The 13,746-nt window shown below is 48.5% G+C and overlaps 3 protein-coding genes and 1 pseudogene across 5 annotated transcripts; 2 read left to right on the forward strand and 2 right to left on the reverse strand.

The window, feature by feature from the left end:
• Positions 1-96: 96 nt before the first annotated feature.
• Positions 97-1,262, reverse strand: LOC117188340 (annotated as a pseudogene).
• Positions 1,263-1,411: 149 nt separating this feature from the next.
• Positions 1,412-2,189, forward strand: LOC117188341 (anillin-like). Its single transcript, XM_033392053.1, has 2 exons — positions 1,412-1,609; positions 1,684-2,189. The coding sequence occupies exons 1-2, from the start codon at positions 1,592-1,594 to the stop codon at positions 2,161-2,163; spliced, it is 498 nt and encodes a 165-aa protein (XP_033247944.1). The 5' UTR covers positions 1,412-1,591; the 3' UTR covers positions 2,164-2,189.
• Positions 2,190-2,243: 54 nt separating this feature from the next.
• LOC108158098 (anillin-like) lies at positions 2,244-13,745 on the forward strand. 3 transcript variants are annotated; one of them, XM_033392024.1, is made up of 12 exons: positions 8,620-8,846; positions 8,926-9,252; positions 9,406-9,873; positions 9,955-10,321; positions 10,385-10,762; positions 10,818-10,989; positions 11,164-11,290; positions 11,356-11,544; positions 11,600-11,821; positions 11,882-12,251; positions 12,314-12,612; positions 12,674-13,745. In XM_033392024.1, exons 1-12 carry the CDS (start codon positions 8,829-8,831, stop codon positions 13,391-13,393), a joined length of 3,657 nt encoding a protein of 1,218 aa, XP_033247915.1. In that variant the 5' UTR covers positions 8,620-8,828; the 3' UTR covers positions 13,394-13,745. The 3 variants fall into 3 exon arrangements, with proteins under 3 accessions (XP_033247914.1, XP_017145753.2, XP_033247915.1); XM_033392023.1 differs by lacking the exon at positions 8,620-8,846 and adding an exon at positions 2,244-3,429 and having other exon boundaries at positions 9,955-10,762; XM_017290264.2 differs by having other exon boundaries at positions 8,619-8,846; positions 9,406-10,321.
• On the reverse strand, positions 7,120-8,298 carry LOC108158128. Its single transcript, XM_017290309.2, has 3 exons — positions 8,105-8,298; positions 7,779-8,046; positions 7,120-7,720 (listed from the first exon to the last, which is right to left on the reverse strand). The coding sequence occupies exons 1-3, from the start codon at positions 8,197-8,199 to the stop codon at positions 7,256-7,258; spliced, it is 828 nt and encodes a 275-aa protein (XP_017145798.2). The 5' UTR covers positions 8,200-8,298; the 3' UTR covers positions 7,120-7,255.
• Position 13,746: the final 1 nt, after the last annotated feature.

Below are 13,746 nucleotides of genomic sequence, written 5' to 3' on the forward strand. Positions count from 1 at the left end.
GCAAGTCGCTCGCTCGCTCGCTCTGGTTCAATAATGGGGCCGGCTGTGGCAACCATCGATTCGATCTCTGCCTGTTCAGCACCACAAAGACTCGACTCTGATTCATGCCCCAATGGGTTTAGTATTGTGCTAATGCTTAATTATGTGCAATAACAAGTATTTTCATTCAACTAAACAACAATCTTGTGTACTTAAGTCCATTGGCAAGCGCTTTTCGCTTTTGCTTGGCACGCTACTTGAGGAACGCTTGCAGGCGGTTCTGCTGCGACTTGCTCGCGTCTTTAAACGCGTGCGACTTCAGCTGAGCAGCCAGCTGCAGCAGCGCGTTTTGTTTCTGCGTCTTTGATTGCGTCTTCGCCCCATTGCCAGAGCATGGGGCTGACTGCGCTGCTTTCGTTTTCTTCTTCTGCTTCGGAGTTTTGTGTTTGGCAGCGGCAGGATGGGTAGATTTCGAGGGGCGTGCTGGAGTTGTGGGCGCCTTTGCCTTTTCCTGCTGTGGGATCTTCGGGCCTGCTTTAATCTCTTTATTCAAGACCCTCTTTTTGTTTCCTTTTTGTTGGTTTGTGTCTGCAGTCTCCTCAAGTGACGTCGGCGTTGTGCTTGCTATTGTTTCATCGTTGGCTTTATCCCGTTTCTTCCCCTTCCGCTTTTCCAGTGGCAGCATTGTCTTGTGCTGACAAACGGCACAGTCCACAACCTGAAAATGCATTTAGTTTTAGAGAGAGTTTTATAAAAACGAAGTTTCTGCCACTCACAATGTTGCTGGCCATGTGCTTCCTCATCCACTTGGCCCTGTTCCTTGCCCCAGTGCTCAGCAAACCTTTCTGTTGACTCGCCTTGGCCATTTTCAGCTTTGCGACGAGTCTTTTTCTTTTGGCAGTGTCCGCCAGGCGCTGGGGCTGCAGGTGGAGCTGTTAGTTGCCATCGGTCCACTGGTTTCCACAGCGGGCGCATATCCGTGCCGCTCCGAAGCTGTCTTCGGGGAGTTTTTCGACAGGTTGTACTGCAAAAGATGAAGATTGGATTTTGGGTCCCAAAGGATATCTGCATATGCCACTCACATGTAATGGGATTTTAGCAGCCGTTCGACGTGCGATTGTGCTTCCAGTTTGTTTGCGCAGTTCCACACAAAGTCAACTGTCTTTTGCTCGGCCATATGCCAATAGTTTCCTACAAGAATAACATGTTTTTATATAAATACAAAATTGCGCGCTCAAAACAAACTGCTGTGCGACCGTTTACGGTATTTTTAATATATATATAGATATTCCACGGAATATCAAAAACGAGGAATATGTAAAATATAACTTGAATTCGTCAGTATATTTGCGGTATATTTTTCAAATGAGACCGCATATTTTGGTATATTTCTGAGGGTCGGACCGTATATTCCGAAAAAAAAGCTACGCGCCTAATTTCGAACAACAACGTTCGCGTACAGAGTCAGAAAACAAAAACAAAAAAACAAAACGTCGCAGACAGCAAAAAAATTGTGTAGTGCTAGTAGAAAAAACAATATTTGAAGTGCGCGCAATAAATATTCGCATTCATAGCATCATTAGCAGCTGCATCAGCATCAGCAGCAACAAAAATGGACCCCTTCATTCAGGTACACGGTTTTGGCCCCGCACACAGTGAAGCCCTTTGTCTAACTGCATTTGCATTTGTGTTGCAATTTTCCAGCACATGCTTGAAAAGGCGGAACAGCGCAGTCGCGCGCTCGGCATCAGCAAACCCAGCAAATTTCCTTTAACCGAGTGCAGCGTAGCATCATCTTCGGTGGCTCAAAATTTGGAACCCACCAAGCCCATGCCCAACAGGAGTCACTCGCCAGCAGGTCAAAGTATCAGCAGCAGCAGTAGCAGCAGCGGCGGCGGCAAAGTTGTGATCCTGGACAAGGCAATGCTGGAGGCATCGCCGACCAAGCCGCTGCGTCACTATGCGGCCATCAACAAAGAAAACATGGCAATGGGCATCGAGACAAACATAACATCAGCCAAGGAAATTGGGGTAAGTTTTGCCTCTACTCAGTCCTCATTTCCCCGTGTTCACTCCCGTGCCCTAGTCTTTGTCTCGGTGCTATTTGTTTTGGTGGTGTCCTTTATCATTGAGTTTCCTCTTTGTGCTTCGCTGTTTCACACATATGTATGTACATTCCACTAGGTGCAAGTTGAAATTCAAGAGCAAGAGGTGACGGATGAAGAGGAGACGCCTGGCGATGCTGTGGATAATCCCGTCCAGGCGATCAATCAGCCGCTCGCAAGATTGCGGGACACCACGAGGAGTCAATTGAAGCGAATGGGTGACTTGTACTCCAATACTGCCGAGCTGTCCTCTCCCATTCATCGTACGGAGGCGCAGTTCCATACAGGTGACGATGACGACGACTCAAGTCGACGGTCTCCTCGTCAGTGCAAACAGCTATTAGGCAAGCTGGCTGCACTGGCCGACACCGTTAACCAGTGGGAAGACGACATAGCGCATCACGATGTGCACAGACCAATTAAAGCAGTGGCAGTACCTCCACCCAAACCCAGCCGGCAGGGAAAGAAAGGACCTGCCCCGCAACCGCCTAAGCGAGACGAGGGCGACGAAGGCGGGAAAACAAAGCAATTGAAATGGGATCCCAAGGTACTGAGCTCATTGGAGGCCCAAGGTTTTCAACGCCGTGATTCGTCCACCATTAAACATACCTATGATTATGCCAAACAGGGAGAGGCGGCAGCCACTGCAACTGACACTGCCAAGCCGCCAGTTCCGGGAAAATCGACGGCGGTCAGCAAGGTGGCCAGGACTTTTGGGCCCACCGCTTCAGCGGCGGTATCCACGAAAATAGCTTCTGTCTCTGGTACAAGCGTCAAGCCTGGCTTAGTATCCGGGCGAGCAGCCATCTTTGAAAACAAAGCGGGCGCTGGAGGGCAGATGCAAGGAGGACACCGCTTCCAAAAGGATCCGTGCGAGTTTTCACTTAAGGAGCGTATGAAGCTTTTTGAGACCGGCAACAATAAGGCCATACTGCCGAAGGCTCCAATAGCAACTGCAGCCAGCATTACTCAGATAAGACAAGAGGAGTCGAAAGGTGTGTGCGTCTTCGGTGGTATATTAAGCCTAACTCCCATTGCTGCTTTTCCTGATCCCATAGCCCATGTTGCTGCTGTGCATCCTGTCACAGCGGCTGCTGTCTCCTCTACTGTGAGCGCTGTGGCGGCTCAAAAGCCCAAGCCAGAGAATAAGTTGCGCGATAAGGTGGCTACCCTTGTGGCCAATGCCCAGTCCAGTGCGGAGAGCCGCATTAAGGATATTGATCGCCAGCGTCAGGAAGACATGCAAGTCATCGCAAATCGCTTCAACAAACAGAAGGAACTCTTTGTTCCGGAGCCAGCGGCAAGAGCGACTCCAGCGCCAGCGTCCGCATCAGTACCGGTGACAGTAAGCAAACAGATAACACATTTTATAAGATCACATGCACTGTTTATTGCGGGGTAAATGGTTGGAAATGGGGATCACAAAGGGGAACGGAACCCAGTAGTGGACTGCAGGGTAGCTACTAGAGCCCTGCATAAGTGCACAGTATTACAAAAATTATCCCATCTGGCTTTACTGAATCGTGTGCTACTCGAACACTATCAATATTTCACACTGTCTACAAAAACACATTGACAACATTCTCATGTATGAGCTAGAGTCATGATTCAGTTGAACTGTCAAAAAAAGCCAGTGTGAGTGCGATTCCCAGCAAATGATTTAGATACACATCACAGCAAAAGCAGAAAGGCTACGCTGCTACTGTCATTCCACAAGCAACAGTCGATATTGTTGAACTGTGCACTGTGAACACTATGCACACTGTGCACACTCTGAGCATTGTGAACACTGTGTTAAAACCAGATTTGGTAACCTTATAGCACTTATGCCGCACCAAATTGGACGTGGCACCAGTAAACTTGAAAATCGTAAAACAATTTCGACATGCCACAATGTTTGGAATAACATTGCTGTCCTCTCCAACGACAGGACCAAAAACTTCCCACACCTTGCTTTTGCCACGTTTTTGTCTAATTTTGTATTGGCCAGCCATTATTTTTGCTTTTATATCGGCTGGTAATTCGAAGCCAGATGGTGACAAGGACTGCGAATTAAATGTGCATATAATATTCGAATAGAAACACACGTATACATTTTTCTACTAAACTTACATAATCAAAAGAACCAACAATCGAATTTTCCATTTTCAGTAATTAGCAAACAGTACAAGCACCGACAGAAAATTAAATGAAAATGTCCTTCTCGTTAGCTTTTTGACGTTTTCTTTTCTTTCGATTCGTTTGACTCACACATTCCACACTGCAGTGAGCAAAACAATGCACAACAAATTGAGCGAGAGAGACACCTCATACACTCTCTCTCTGTCACAACGTTTTTCGTAACAGTGTGAGTGCGAGTCATACGATTTGACAGGAGTCACTCGACAATTATGCCTTGAGTCAATGAGTCAGCAAATTAAGGAAAGAAAATGAATTGAAAGGTAGTGTGAAAAGGATACATGAATCATGTTTTGATACTGTGCACAGTGTGGCTCCTAACTGTTAATACGAATTAGTGTGTACTCGTGCAGGGCTCTAGTAGCTACAGCACAGCACTAGGGATAGAGAGCAACACAACGAGTATTTTGGGAGACACACGACACACACGCACTAGCAGAGACCGACTGAAGGTGTAGCTGGATGTTCTCCACCGCCTTCTCCGTTGAGGTTGAAACTCCCCCAGGGCGCCGACGAGCAACCCGCTGTGGTCCTTGACTGCTTTGTCTGCTCTGGTTGGGATATTAATAGATGAACTATATATGTATGTATACTACGTGAGCCTCGGGAGCACCACTTGATTCCATCGTCTAACAGCTACGCGTCGAAACACAATACAATTTGTATTGCGCTTGAATCGTGTTTTTCTTTTTGTAATTTTTTATTTTTTGGTTGCACGCTTCGTTTGGCTGGAAACTCATGGAAAATCAGCGGCTGATGACGTTATGCTTTTCGTTTTTCTTCCCCACTATACTACACAGTACTGGGTACAGGGGATTGCGAGTATATACATTTTTACACTCGCTTGTGTACTGTATTTGTCATTAAACGTTATTACGAAATCTGTTTCGGGCGCCCAATGGCACTGTGAACTTCTCGGGGTGTAGCCAAGTGAATCTCTATATCTTCCTCTATCTCTACCTCCTCTGTCACTTGCGGTTTCCACTGTTTTGTGGCTAAGAATTGAACATAGTTATATGTACATATGTACATGTGTGCCACAAAGACACACACCTACAGAAGGGGCAGTGCCTGTGCCTTGGCCTGGGCCTCCACCTTCTCCGGCCAAGCCTTTTGATTGTGACTCATCTGAATGGCGACGCGTGTCGTCGCCGGAAAGCAACAAAGAGCTTCGCCAGCGCCATGCAAATGAGTGCCAAGTGCTGTTGACCATCTCTCCCAGCACTTGCTGGGGGTACACGCTTTTACTTTTTAGTTTTAATACCACCATAAACGCAAATTGTAATATTATTTGCACTTGGCTGCCGTTAGTTGTTATTGTTGTACGGTGGCATCGCAATTTATCGCCGCCATAACATTTCTTTTTTTTTTATTGATTGAACACACATGTGAAACGAAACCCTAAACTTCTGTTTCTTCTGGCCAGAGCTTCTTTGAAATTGATCAGGCTAGGCTATTGCTTTCCGACAAATATGTTTTCGTAGAGGCTTTTCCGGCATGAAACGGGGAATGGCCTGTGCGCAGGCGTGTCAGTTGTTCTCGTCGTCGTCGTCGTCTCTCTCTCTCTCTCTCTCTCTCTCTGCCTCCATAGATGTGTGTGCATTTCCGGTCATTTTCCAACGACGGCCTCTGACGGGTCGCCTTCCTGCAGCCCGGACCCACAAATTACGAAATGTATCCACGCACAGAATTTAGTTTTGCATCCGGTTTTCAGTTCTTTTTGACTTTTAAGCACACGATTACACTTTGCGCTTGTTTGCACTGACAACGTTGACACCTTTTCTTTTCCGTCCTCTGTTTCTGTTTCTGTTTCTGCACTCGCCTAAGAACGATCGGCAGCCATTTCCCCGCTCTGAGTAAAGAATCAAGCGCGGCTTGTTCGGTGCGCGAGAATCAACTGACGGCCGCCGCTCCACTGGGCTGTTGTTTGCTCGCAGTGGGAGCAGAAGCAGAGGAGCCGAGTGCCCGAGCGTCGTGGAGCCCAATCGGGTCTGTCTGTGAGAGAGAGTGTGTGTGTTTTCGCAAATCATTTTATTACGTTTCGTTTCGTTTTTGGGGAAACGCTGGAGACACAGCTGGAAAGCCGGCCGGCACGTTAGTAGAGGCAAAAGCTTAGTTTGGGCCTGTCCTAGTGCCATGCCAACAACTACCTACCCTACCCAAAATATCTGTTTTGCAGAGCTCGCCTTTGATATAATATTTTAGTGCCCATCATGACCAAAACGGTGCGAGCAAAAACAGGCTCCTTCATGCCAAAACCAACTTAAATAACCAGAAATCTTCTAATGTGCGCAGCCAACAAGAAAGCGGTAGCAGGCAGATGTTGTTGCCGCAGCTGCTGCTGCTTCTTCTGCGACCAAGAAATCCGAGAGCCTTTAGAGAAGCAGGGAAGCCAATCTGCGGCTGTCTGTGCGTGTGCTCTTTGTGCATTCGGCGGCAGATAAAGATTTGTGGCGGAGCCGAGTCTGTCGCCTTTTTTGGAAGCACCATGAAGGACGTGGACGAGGAGACATGGCTATAGCAAACAACTCAATTTTAATTAAATGTTGCCCTCCGAGAAATAAATTAAATATGCTGGCCCTGTTCGCTGCGCAATACCTTGGCAACCTTGAGTGTGGACGTCTGGACGGGAGTGGCAGCAGCAGCAGCAATGTTGCTCCAACTGCAGCAATGATAACTCCATTGCCGTTGCGTGACTCGACCTAGGCCGGCCTGGATAACAGGTTCCCACATCGGCTTATTTTTATCAAGTGGCCAGCCAGCAAGTCGCTCGCTCGCTCGCTCTGGTTCAATAATGGGGCCGGCTGTGGCAACCATCGATTCGATCTCTGCCTGTTCAGCACCACAAAGACTCGACTCTGATTCATGCCCCAATGGGTTTAGTATTGTGCTAATGCTTAATTATGTGCAATAACAAGTATTTTCATTCAACTAAACAACAATCTTGTGTACTTAAGTCCATTGGCAAGCGCTTTTCGCTTTTGCTTGGCACGCTACTTGAGGAACGCTTGCAGGCGGTTCTGCTGCGACTTGCTCGCGTCTTTAAGCGCGTGCGACTTCAGCTGAGCAGCCAGCTGCAGCAGCGCGTTTTGTTTCTGCGTCTTTGATTGCGTCTTCGCCCCATTGCCAGAGCATGGGGCTGACTGCGCTGCTTTCGTTTTCTTCTTCTGCTTCGGAGTTTTGTGTTTGGCAGCGGCAGGATGGGTAGATTTCGAGGGGCGTGCTGGAGTTGTGGGCGCCTTTGCCTTTTCCTGCTGTGGGATCTTCGGGCCTGCTTTAATCTCTTTATTCAAGACCCTCTTTTTGTTTCCTTTTTGTTGGTTTGTGTCTGCAGTCTCCTCAAGTGACGTCGGCGTTGTGCTAGCTATTGTTTCATCGTTGGCTTTATCCCGTTTCTTCCCCTTCCGCTTTTCCAGTGGCAGCATTGTCTTGTGCTGACAAACGGCACAGTCCACAACCTGAAAATGCATTTAGTTTTAGAGAGAGTTTTATAAAAACGAAGTTTCTGCCACTCACAATGTTGCTGGCCATGTGCTTCCTCAGCCACTTGGCCCTGTTCCTTGCCCCAGTGCTCAGCAAGCCTTTCTGTTGACTCGCCTTGGCCATTTCCAGCTTTGCGACGAGTCTTTTTCTTTTGGCAGTGTCCGCCAGGCGCTGGGGCTGCAGGTGGAGCTGGTAGTTGCCATCGGTCCACTGGTTTCCACAGCGGGCGCATATCCGTGCCGCTCCGAAGCTGTCTTCGGGGAGTTGCACGTTGTGTCTGGCGAATTTTCGACAGGTTGTACTGCAAAAGATGAAGATTGGATTTTGGGTCCCAAAGGATATCTGCATATGCCACTCACATGTAATGGGATTTTAGCAGCCGTTCGACGTGCGATTGTGCTTCCAGTTTGTTTGCGCAGTTCCACACAAAGTCAACTGTCTTTTGCTCGGCCATATTCCAATAGTTTCCTACAAGAATAACATGTTTTTAAATAAATACAAAATTGCACGCTCAAAACAAACTGCAGTGCGACCGTTTACGGTATTTTTAATACTTCTCGGTATTTTTACGGTATATCGGTATATAATAGTATATTTTGTCAATTTCATCAATCTATTAAATTTCATTTTCAACGTTATATAGAAATCTAGTAAAATCAATTATTTAAATTAAACCAATCAAGTAGCAAATAGATTCATCAATCGTATTAAACTGTCTGGGCATGGCTAAATGTTCTATATAGCTAGTAATATTCCACGGAATATCAAAAACGAGGAATATGTAAAATATAACTTGAATTCGTCAGTATATTTGCGGTATATTTTTCAAATGAGACCGCATATTTTGGTATATTTCTGAGGGTCGGACCGTATATTTCCTACCGCCGAAAAAAAAGCGACGCGCATAATTTCGAACAACAACGGTCGCGTACAGAGTCAGAAAACAAAAAAAAAGAACAAAACTTCGCAGACAGCAAACAAATTGTGTAGTGCTAGTAGAAAAAACAATATAGGAAGTGCGCGCAATAAATATTCGCATTCATAGCATCATTAGCAGCGACATCAGCATCAGCAGCAACAAAAATGGACCCCTTCACTCAGGTACACGGTTTTGGCCCCGCACACAGTGACACACAGCCCTTTGTCTAACTGCATTTGCATTTGTGTTGCAATTTTCCAGCACATGCTTGAAAAGGCGGAACAGCGCAGTCGCGCGCTCGGCATCAGCAAAGCCAGCAAATTTCCTTTAACCGAGTGCAGCGTAGCATCATCTTCGGTGGCTCAAAATTTGGAACCCACCAAGCCCATGCCCAACAGGAGTCACTCGCCAGCAGGTCAAAGTATCAGCAGCAGCAGTAGCAGCAGCGGCGGCGGCAAAGTTGTGATCCTGGACAAGGCAATGCTGGAGGCATCGCCGACCAAGCTGCTGCGTCACTATGCGGCCATCAACAAAGAAAACATGGAAATGGGCATCGAGATAAACATAACATCAGCCAAGGAAATTGGGGTAAGTTTTGCCTCTACTCAGTCCTCATTTCCCCGTGTTCACTCCCGTGCCCTAGTCTTTGTCTCGGTGCTATTTGTTTTGGTGGTGTCCTTTATCATTGAGTTTCCTCTTTGTGCTTCGCTGTTTCACACATATGTATGTACATTCCACTAGGTGCAAGTTGAAATTCAAGAGCAAGAGGTGACGGATGACGAGGAGACGCCTGGCGATGCTGTGGATAATCCCGTCCAGGCGATCAATCAGCCGCTGGCAAGATTGCGGGACACCTCGAGGAGTCAATTGAAGCGAATGGGTGACTTGTACTCCAATACTGCCGACCTGTCCTCTCCCATTCATCGTACGGAGGCGCAGTTCCATACAGGTGACGATGACGACGACTCAAGTCGACGGTCTCCTCGTCAGGGCAAACAGCGATTAGGCAAGCTGGCTGCACTGGCCGACACCATTAACCAGTGGGAAGACGACATAGCGCATCACGATGTGCACAGACCAATTAAAGCAGTGGCAGTACCTCCACCCAAACCCAGCCGGCAGGGAAAGAAAGGACCTGCCCCGCAACCGCCTAAGCGAGACGAGGGCGACGAAGGCGGGAAAACAAAGCAATTGAAATGGGATCCCAAGGTACTGAGCTCATTGGAGGCCCAAGGTTTTCAACGCCGTGATTCGTCCACCATTAAACATACCTTTGATTATGCCAAACAGGGAGAGGCGGCAGCCACTGCAACTGACACTGCCAAGCCGCCAGTTCCGGGAAAATCGACGGCGGTCAGCAAGGTGGCCAGGACTTTTGGGCCCACCGCTTCAGCGGCGGTATCCACGAAAATAGCTTCTGTCTCTGGTACAAGCGTCAAGCCTGGCTTAGTATCCGGGCGAGCAGCCATCTTTGAAAACAAAGCGGGCGCTGGAGGGCAGATGCAAGGAGGACACCGCTCCCAAAAGGATCCGTGCGAGTTTTCACTTAAGGAGCGTATGAAGCTTTTTGAGACCGGCAACAATAAGGCCATACTGCCGAAGGCTCCAATAGCAACTGCAGCCAGCATTACTCAGATAAGACAAGAGGAGTCGAAAGGTGTGTGCGTCTTCGGTGGTATATTAAGCCTAACTCCCATTGCTGCTTTTCCTGATCCCATAGCCCATGTTGCTGCTGTGCATCCTGTCACAGCGGCTGCTGTCTCCTCTACTGTGAGCGATGTGGCGGCTCAAAAGCCCAAGCCAGAGAATAAGTTGCGCGATAAGGTGGCTACCCTTGTGGCCAATGCCCAGTCCAGTGCGGAGAGCCGCATTAAGGATATTGATCGCCAGCGTCAGGAAGACATGCAAGTCATCGCAAATCGCTTCAACAAACAGAAAGAACTCTTTGTTCCGCAGTCAGCGGCAAAAGCGACTCCAGCGCCAGCGTCCGCATCAGTACCGGTGACAGTAAGCAAGCCGGTACGACCCATGCCGCCGCCGCCACCGCCGCCCATGTCTGGCCTCTCACCAGCCATCGCCACCAGCAAGAGGAGCTCACGTAAGCACCGATTAATGGTACATGAACATTGTAGCTGACACTATTGTAATTTCAGCTGGGGATGCGCCAATTATCGACGAGGAGTCAAAACGCGCTCGCAAATCAAATTCAGAGCGCCTCTATCCCGCCCTATCTGACCTCGACTCGAGTGGAGAAAACTGCTGTGCGACGGTAACAGCCACAGCCACCGACGACAGCGACCGACAGGAGCAAGACGAAACTGAAAGGTGCGCTGACAATTGCTACTCCTGCTTGCTTTTCTTTCTCTGCATTGAATAACCATCTTACCTTTTGACTGATCGACTGATGTAGCCCTAGCCCTCACATAGCTTTAATTCCCCCTAGACAAGGCCAACAATAAAAATCTTGCTTAATTAACCGTTTATCTTTGATTCGTGCAGTTGCATAGATGAGTCGGAGGACCAGTCGCAGACTAAGGACTGCAGCACCGGCATGTGCAGCCTTGGTCGCGAGATTATGAAAGCAGTGCAGCGCAATGAGGCGGAGATACAGCAGCAAGGCAAGAAGGTAAGTTCAGGTAGAAAACTCTGGGATCAGAGGGAGGTCGCAACTAATCTAATTGTTCTTTGCAGACTGTGCGCTATGCAGATCAGGATTTATACTACAACCACGAGGGTCAGGACAGTTCGGATAATTCGTCGCAGGTATCGGCGGGCATTGACGACTATCTGGATGAGGCTCTGGTCGAAGACTTTGGAAGCACTCAGGATGATGACAGCGATGGCGCGGACGAGCACAACTCCAGCCACCTATCGCTGGGCGTAAGTTTTCTCTGTTTCCTCTTTTGTTCCACCTACTTATAATCCGTTTTTACAGAGCAAGGGTACAACTGCCTCAAATAGCTTCTCCTTCCAAAAAAACCCGACTTCAACGAGTTTCCTGCCTGTTGACGAGCATCAGGAGATCATGGACGTGCAGACGCCGCTTCTGAGCGGGGCCCAACCGGTCAGGTCGGACCTGAGCTTAAAGCAGGACAACGACAATCTGGTCACCCTCGTCCACACAGTGAGCTTCTATCGCCGCCAGCAGAGTGCAAATGTGCGTTACCTACCCCTACCCTCCGCTTCAGCGTGTCGCTAATATTTTACTCTTTTACAGATCTCAACCTCTACACCGGTGCGCAAGATATTTCGCGAACAGCAGGTGATGCGATCGGCTTTGGCTGGCGACTGCCACGCCAAGCACAAGCTAGAATACGACTCACCTCAGCATGGCGGGATGGCGGAGGCCGGTGCCGGAGCCAGCATGGATGACCACACCGATGATGATGACGAGGAGCTGCAGAATGCACGCGACTCCAATGATGCCACCCAGGCGCAGGACAAGATCAAGAAGTTACTGAGCGAGGTGTGCAAGCAGCAGCAAGTTATTGGCCAGACCAGTCAGGCCTTGAATCTGTGCGCAGCTACCGTGGAGTTCTCCGGCTCCACAGAGTCCGTAGAGGGAGAGCGGTATCTGTTGCTGGCAAGTGAGTTCCGCGTAAACGTTTTTCACATTTATATCCGTAACTAAATTCCGACATTCTTACAGCTCATCGTCGACAGTCCTGTTTGGATGAGGTACAGCGTCTGCGTGTGGAAAACAGCGTCCTACCGGTGGGTGGACCAAAAGAAAAGGGTCTGTTGACTGTCAAGGACATTATCATTCCGTTGCGGCATGAGTATTTGCGCAAAATGGCCTCGGGCAGCATCAATGGCCATCATCTCGTTTGTCTTCTCAAGTACAACGAACACGTGCTGGCCACCAAGACTGTGTCGACCATGCCCGGACTGGTGTCCGTTCAGTTTCCCGATGTTCTCCAGCTAAACAATGTCTATGCAGACTTTCGGGTTAGTTTAAAGCATATTTTTTGAGGATTGAGCGCCTTTAATTGATGGTTTTCCTTTGCAGATCACGCTTGGAATCTATGGAATGCTGGCACAACGGGAACAGTTGCCACACGACCTCAAGTACCACATAAACCTGAACAAGAAGGGCGGCGTAAAGACGCCAAAGAAAAAGGGAGGCGAGAATCGCTTAGTCATGCCACCAGTGCAGAGTCCGGCCGGCCCGCATGTAGTGCGAACGCCTCAATTGGTGCAATACGGGTTCGCCATTTTCTCGCTGCGAGAGATACAGCGCACCAGCTGGACGCTAACCCAAGTGCTAGGCGTCAGCCCTCTGGAGGGTGTCGTCCACATGAAGGTCAACTGTGAGCTGTCCGTGAGCGTGGAGTACAAGGGATTCCTCACCATTTTCGAGGACATATCCGGTTTTGGTGCCTGGCATCGTCGCTGGTGCTATCTCAATGGCTCTGTACTCAACTTCTGGAAGTACCCCGACGATGAGAAGAAGAAGACTCCCATAGGCAGCATCGATTTGAATGCGTGCAGCTCACAGAAAGTCACCACCGCGCCGCGCGACATCTGCGCCCGCCTCAACACCATGCTGCTCGAGTGCGAGCGCCCGGCCAAGGACACGGATCAAGAGTCGCTGATAATAGTGCCCAACGGACGCACCACCACAATCCGCCACCTCCTCTCCGCCGATACCAAGGAGGAGCGTGAAGAGTGGTCCGCTTACTTCAACAAGGCTTTGACTCTGCTGCGGGCCTGGGGGCCCACCCAATGATGGGACTAACTAACCGCTAACATTTTTGCAATTGCTGTCACCCGTGACCCATGACCCCTGACCCTAGATCCTGACAGGGGCTCTTTAAAGTTTTCTCTTTTTAAGTTTTTTAATGTTCTAATTTGCATTGCGTTTGGTTTTATTTTTTGTTTTTGTCGTTTCTTTGTTCAGTATTTAAATATTCTTCGTATTCTACTGGCACATGTTTGTGTTCGAGTTAGATATGTATAAGGTATTGTTTTAATACCTTTTATATGTACGACCAGATCATGTATATTGCCTTTAGGATGTGTCTCAAAATATATATGTATGTAAATCCCAGTAAAATCGCTGTTACACACTGATAACTTTAT

This window comes from Drosophila miranda, chromosome 3, assembly GCF_003369915.1.
Source record: "Drosophila miranda strain MSH22 chromosome 3, D.miranda_PacBio2.1, whole genome shotgun sequence".
NCBI lineage: Eukaryota > Metazoa > Arthropoda > Insecta > Diptera > Drosophilidae > Drosophila > Drosophila miranda.

Bases quoted from the DNA above. Each gene is read 5' to 3' on its own strand.
- LOC108158098 (XM_033392023.1), top strand. From the start codon at position 2,299: ATGGGTGACTTGTACTCCAATACTGCCGAGCTGTCCTCTCCCATTCAT. The intron at 10,990-11,163 runs GTGCGCTGACAA...TGATTCGTGCAG, and splicing joins GAGCAAGACGAAACTGAAAG to TTGCATAGATGAGTCGGAGG. The intron at 11,822-11,881 runs GTGCGTTACCTA...ACTCTTTTACAG, and splicing joins GCCGCCAGCAGAGTGCAAAT to ATCTCAACCTCTACACCGGT.
- LOC108158128 (XM_017290309.2), bottom strand. From the start codon at position 8,199: ATGGCCGAGCAAAAGACAGTTGACTTTGTGTGGAACTGCGCAAACAAA. The intron at 8,047-8,104 runs GTGAGTGGCATA...CATCTTTTGCAG, and splicing joins CTGCTAAAATCCCATTACAT to TACAACCTGTCGAAAATTCG. The intron at 7,721-7,778 runs GTGAGTGGCAGA...ATGCATTTTCAG, and splicing joins AGCACATGGCCAGCAACATT to GTTGTGGACTGTGCCGTTTG.